Raw genomic sequence first — 6,456 nt, 5'->3', positions numbered from 1 at the left:
AAAAAAAAGACTTCTCTTAGGCTGGATGTTCTTTTGTTGACATGACCCTATGTTTTCAGAAGCTCAGGGACAGGTGACACGGAAGTAGGAGACCATTAATGCCAGATCAAACATTTGAAGAAAAATAATCCATCAAGTATAGTCATATTTGAAGGAGTGGCTTAGAAGCCAAATATGGGAGACATCACTAATGAAACACCTATGATAAAGCATTGGTCTTACTTATTCCATGTCTTTTGTTTGGGATTACAACATTGCCTGTCCCTCTATCAAGGGATTCTGTTGCTTAAGATAGTTGACCACTGTCAATAGCTGACTTGCCAGTTTTTATAACAAAAAGTACACAGAAGCACAAGGCTTGCTTTCAAGTGGAAAATGGGAGTTTCAAAATGACATCAGTCACCACAAAAGAACACCAGTTTGCTTTTAGTCTTGGCCTGTATTAGGTGGGTCAGACAGCAAGATAGCATTTCAAGCAAAAGAATATGTCTGAGCAAAAAACAAGAATTAATTCCAGATCAAACAGCTTCTTGAGAGTCAACTTCACTATGTGAGAAGTTCAACAGAGACCCAGGCTTCAATTTAGGCCATTGTAGTGGAGGAAAAATTTCCTCTACCTTTCTAGGTTCTAGGTTCTTCTGGTTGGTCAAATAATCAAATTGACATGAGACAGATTAGCAGGAGAAAACAAATTAAAGTTTAATAACATGCCTACCTCCTGTATGCATGGGAGAGACCCAGGAAAACTGAGTAACTTGCCAAGAGGCAGAAGCCACCACTTGACCATCTTCAGCTAAAGACAAAAGATGTTGGGGGTGGCGAGTGAGTTATAGGAGATGACCAGGAAGAGCACAGTAAACAAGGGTAAGATTGTTATGCAGATTTAGGTTCAGGCTTCTCCATTAATAGTGTAGGCAGGCCTGCACTGTGAGGGAAATAGCCTTACAAATGTAAATGGCCTTCTACAATGGGTAACTTCTACTTGGTTTCCAGAGTTTCTCCCATGTCTGTTGTTCTTTAATATTAGCCAGCCTAAAATAATTTCCCAAAGAGGAGTGTTTTGGGGTGGCAAACTCCTTCCCTTCATCACTAATTAGTCATGTACCCTCTGAACCTCCATTTCCTCATCTGTAAAACAATAATTGTAATATTGAGGTGTGCCCTATAGTCTCAGATGTTTTGAACAATGATCAAATTGCTTCAGGCATTGAAAAGCATCAGAGCATCTACTGTGATGAGTATAAAGAACGTATGGCCTTGAACACACCTGGAAATACTCATTTTTCTTATATAAAACTCTGTTTACCACTTGGAGTGTTTTTCATAACAATATTATGATTAGCCATAACAATGGACTAAGGGTTCACTTATGCCAGGCACTGTTCTACAGTCTTTAAACATATAGACTAATTTAACTCTCAAAATCGTCCTATGAGGCGGGTGCTATTATTGTCATCCCCATTTTTTCAGAGCAGAGAGACAATAAGTAATTAGCTCAAGGTTCCACAATTTCTAAGTTGAGGAACCAGAATTTGAACACTGGCAGTTTGGCTCTTTTAACTGTAACTGTCAAAGTGATGAGTACAGTCTGTCCACTGGCAGTGCGACCACAATGGTTCCTGGAACCATCTCTTTGACCATAATGCTGCAAGGATCAATAATCAGCTCAAGCAATACACCCAAATCCCTTGCTTTTATGTTCACATCAGCAACCTAGTATGAACCCCAAGGAGATTCATTTGATATGAACCCTAAGAAGGAGTTTATCTGCAGAGATGGACTCCCCATGGTCAACTGAGGGTTCAAATTTTATAACTAATAATAGCCTAGCAGCCATTTGTGGACAGGGGCTTCTCACATGCTCTGTATACTGGGAAGAACCTCCAACTGAACTCACAGCTAACAGCACTATGCCCTGCTCAGTTATGCCACCTGAGTCAACTATTAGAAGGGGGTTCCTGGTTTCCTCTTTTGACCAATGTACTAAGACCTGCCCTTTCCAGTCAGAACTGCTCCATAATGACCAATCAGGTTGCATAATGCCTACCAATCAGTACTACATAATTAGGACCAATCAGAAGTGTACAAATTTGGATACCTCATTTACATAAAATGACCTACTTGGGAACATGGGCAGGAGCTTTTGCTATAAAAGGCAGCCTCCCTCAGAAGAGCACAATTTAAGCTGCTACCTGAACGTGTGTCTCCTGGGCTGCAGTAACTTTTGCTCAAATAAATACTTTTTATTATCTATCACAGTCTAAAATTAATTTTGGTCTACACTAACGATAGTCCCTCTCCCCCAAGCCTTGGTGATCCCAGCTACCCACCCTCTCTCTGCCTACCTGCCCCTAGGTAGTTGAGCACTGCTGCGGGAAAAGAAATCGCAAGGTAGACTGGTACCGCCATGAACATGTAACCACTAATCTCAGCTGGGTCCTCACTCAACATTGTCCAAGTATTTCAAATCTCCATTCTCCTGGGAGAGGGCTGCATTGTCACCAAATGTAAACCCATATTGCCTTCTCTCCTGCTAGTTTTAGGAGGGGAGAAGTTCCTCCTTCTATTTAAAGCCAATCCATCCACACAGGTGGTCCGAAGTCCACCTACCTCCACCTTTTCAGACAGCTGACATAACAGATCATCAGTTTTTCTCATACCTTCATCCTTTCCCTTATACAGAATCCTTTCTGTGCATATTTATTGTTCAATCATTGCCTATGTTTAGGAAATCCTCCCCTCACCCCACTCTCCCCTCCAGCCACTGCCTCTCCTCATCTCTCCCCTTTTCCAGATAACGGGTTCCAGCTATCTCCTCCTCCTCACCTTCCACTCCCTTCTGGCTTCCAGGTCCACCACTGCACTGTCAAATACTACTTGACCTTCCCTTCATTATCTCCATTTAAAAAGAAGACACTTCACATTCCTCATCTTAGTTAGTTTCTCAATAGCACAGTTGGTCTGTTTCTTTTCTTCCTTAGGCTGCTGGTATACCATATTCTTCCCTTTTTTATTCTATATCTACTTTTTTCTCAGGCTTCCTTATTGGCTCATCCTCCTTTACCTGACACTTAAATGCTGTAGTGTCTCAAGGCTGGCCTTAAATAGTAGCTGCTTCATAGAGTTGTGTAAGGATTAAATGAATTAAAGCAATAATGGGAAGGCTCGGAACAGTACCTGCACACAGTAAATGCTAGGTAAGTGTTTGCTTTTGCCTCTAGTTGACTTAATCTATTAAGTGGCTTCAATTGCCATTTTTAGGCTGAGAGTTCCCTGGTGCAATGTGATCATGCAGACCTCCTCCTCTCTAAGCTCTAGGAAGGTAGGCATATTCAGGCTCATCATCTCTCTACTTGGACGTCTCCGAGCACCTCAAAGGCAATATTGAAATTGAAACTTCTCACACCCTGCTCCAGCTTGGGTTGGAGGGGATCACAGGCTACTTTAAGAATCTGAGAAAAATCAGTCTCTTCTCATAAAAATTCACAAGTGACATCATTCTGCATACAGCTTGAAGCAATACATGGACCCCCAATTAAGGATCTCTCCCTTAGCAGATGCGTCACTTGAGCTGAGTCTTAAAAAAGGAGTAGAGTTTCACCTGGTGGACAGGCATGCCAGGTGGAAAAGGGCATAGCTGGCAAAGAGTGCAGCTTGACAAAAGCAAGGAATTGGAAACACCCTGCTGATGTGGCTAGATGCAGGGAGCAAGGGTGGACCTTCCTAAAAGCAAGGTGAGCATGAGAGAGGAAATCCATAATGTGGGGGCTTGTAGGCTATGCTGAGCTCTTCACCTTTTATAGATGACACAGCCACTAAAAGTTTGGGAGAGAGACATGATCAGATTTGTGTTTAAAAAAAAATAATGATAGCAAACATATATTGAGTGCTTTCTCTGTATTTTATACCCAACGATAGGCAACTATATGAATGCTAGATAGGGCAAGAGGGGGCAAGCTCTGGAAAAGCAGGGAAACTATGAACAGCCTTTTTGATAACTAAACTTCAAGGGATTTGTGAATATGTGGCAAATACAAGACTAATAGAAATACACAGAAACTATTTTATTTAAATGCAGGCCATTCTGCCTGCATCTTTAAGGCTGGTACTGAGGCAGTCAGAACTCTTCAAACAATTCTGTCCTGTTACCACTGCACACTTTCATGACAGAGAGAACAGGAGGAGCTCTGGTACAGCAAGCCCCTCCCAGGAGTCCTGGCAGCTGTCATGTTGCCCGCTGGGATCCCAGGATGATGTCACCCCCCTGGATCAGGGACTCCTCTCTACCCATTTCTCCAAGAGAGAGACCTTGGAAAAAAGATCTATTTTAAGTAAGTTCTGCAAATTGAAAATAAATGGACCACTTGGTGCTTTATTTAACCTAGCTGAAAATGAGCTGGTTAATTTTGCTTTCTTCTATTCATGGTTCAGCTAACGAGAGGTAGGAGTGGGAAAAAAAGCCAAGGATCTTCAATTAAAATGGATAAATGCCACATAAAGTGTGGGAAAAGGCAAGGAAGTTCAGTTTACTCCACTGGAATATCATTGGGCTCTGTAGTGAACCATCGATGATCACAAGTTTGGATAACAGGGCATTGCAGGGTAAATGCTTTAGGGCATAAAGTCCCAGATTTGGGCGAGCAGTGGCAGAGAAGGCTGCAAAGGAGGGTGGGGTTGGGCCTGGAGGAGGGGCTAAGTAGGGAGCCCTTCTCCGGGCAGGTCAGACCCATGGGTCCATTCTGGACCTGGACTCTTTTTCTGCCACACTCACAGGGCTGCCAACCCCTGAAATTAGTCTAAAACTCCCAACCTTCCAGGATGGAGCTTTTCTGTCTGGGCAGTTCCAGCCCTCCCCCAGAAAGGAAAAGACACCCTTTCCTCCTGGGTCGGTCCCGGCATCCTGGACGTGGCGCTGACTCTGCACAGGGAAATCCTCTAGAGATAGGACTGGGTGGAAGCCTTTACAATGACTTTCATCTCCTAAAAGACACTCAGGAAACCGGTTTTGTTGGGAGAAGGCTAATTAGTCTTCAAAGGTTTGGGGTAACTGTTTGAGTCCGTTGAAGCACACTCAAACTCACATTTCTCATATTTCTTTAACTATGTCTTCGTCCTACCATCTTTATTCCACGTGCACCTAAGGCAAACAGTTATTCGTGGGACAGGTGCGCAAAGGGGAAGTTCGGCGGGGGGGAGTGGAGGGGTTTGGGGTGAGGGATCTCAGCAAGCACAGGAAAGCCATAAAAAGAAAAATGCCACCCTCTTAGAGGGCTTCTGAAAAAGACTTTTCGGTGCGGGGTGTCCTATCCTCTTTTTCTCATCCCCAAGCCCCCGCCCCGGACTTCAGAGGGATCCGGAGCTACAAGAAGAAAGTCCTCACGGAAAGTCCTCGCGAAACAAGTGCAGGAGCATCTCTTGTCTCTCTGACGATGATCTCAGAGGGACACTGCATTTGCCTGGCACGCCACATCATTTCAGTAATAACGGAGGCAAGTGGGGCTGGGTGGGGGGCTGTGGAGGGGGGGGTGTACTCTGAATCGTAAGTCTTTCCACTCCCCCCGCCCCCCATGCCGGGGGTAGGCCCATCTTGCCCCAGGGAGCCTTGGACCACGCAACTCTGCTCTCAGGGCCGGCCTGGGAGGGAGCGGGCCGGCCACAGACCCTCTGGCTTCCCTGGGGACCCGGCGGGAGGGGCAGCCCCCGCCTCCCTGTTCCGCCGCAGTAGCTCCCGCTCCGCCGCTGGGTCCAGGGAAGTCCGGGGCCAGGGAGGGGCCGCCGCGCAACTCGGAGAGCGCCCCCCGCCCACGGCCCGCCCTGGCTCACCCTCCGGTCTCCGCGCCCGAGTCCACGCAGTCATCCTCCTCGCCAGCGCCCTCCTTGCGGTCCATGGTAAGCTCTCCGCCGCGCTCCGCTCGCGGGCGCCGGCGTGACCTGGGGCGCGCTCCCTCGGGGCCGCCCAGCACAGTGCAGCCAGAGCTGGCGGGGCTCGCTGCTAGTGTCTCCACGCCCCGGCTGGGGGAAACAACTCCAGCATCTGCCGCGGTCCACTGCGCCGCGCCCTCTCCTGGCCACGCGGGGCCGGGCACCGGCGGCCACCTGCCCCGCCCCTCGCCGCTCGGCCGTGTGAGCGTGTGCGCGCTAGGGTTTGTGAGTGCCCAAGAGGGTGTGTGCTTCGGGTGTGAGGGTGTGCGCGCGGTGTGTGCATGTGCACCAGGTTATGTGCATGCGCAAGAGGGTGTGTGCACAGAGTGGGAGCGTGTGCGCGCAGATGTGCACACGTGCGCGAGCATGTGTGAGCTCGCGTGCTGCGCGCCTATATGTGGTGTGCGTGCATGAGTGGGAGAAGTATGTGAGGTCGCGTGTGTATGTGTTTGTGGTGTGATGTGGGTAGGCGGGTGAGGTATGTGTTTGTAAATGCACACTACTGTGTATGCGCTGAGCGCGATGTCCCCTGTG

The 6,456-nt window shown here is 47.5% G+C and overlaps 1 protein-coding gene across 1 annotated transcript in view; it reads right to left on the bottom strand.

The window, feature by feature from the left end:
* The window catches only part of FAM124A (family with sequence similarity 124 member A), a 92,820-nt gene extending 86,633 nt beyond the window's left edge, over positions 1 to 6,187 (bottom strand). Inside the window, 3 exon segments of the mRNA XM_019668869.1 lie at positions 1,541 to 1,566; positions 5,617 to 5,622; positions 5,824 to 6,187. Of these exon segments, the coding sequence (XP_019524414.1) occupies positions 1,541 to 1,566; positions 5,617 to 5,622; positions 5,824 to 5,888 (97 nt within the window). The 5' untranslated portion in view covers positions 5,889 to 6,187.
* Between the last annotated feature and the right edge of the window lie 269 nt (positions 6,188 to 6,456).

This window comes from Hipposideros armiger, unplaced genomic scaffold (assembly GCF_001890085.2).
Source record: "Hipposideros armiger isolate ML-2016 unplaced genomic scaffold, ASM189008v1 scaffold_541, whole genome shotgun sequence".
Classification (NCBI taxonomy): Eukaryota; Metazoa; Chordata; class Mammalia; order Chiroptera; family Hipposideridae; genus Hipposideros; species Hipposideros armiger.
This window is presented reverse-complemented; position numbering and strand designations above follow the sequence as displayed.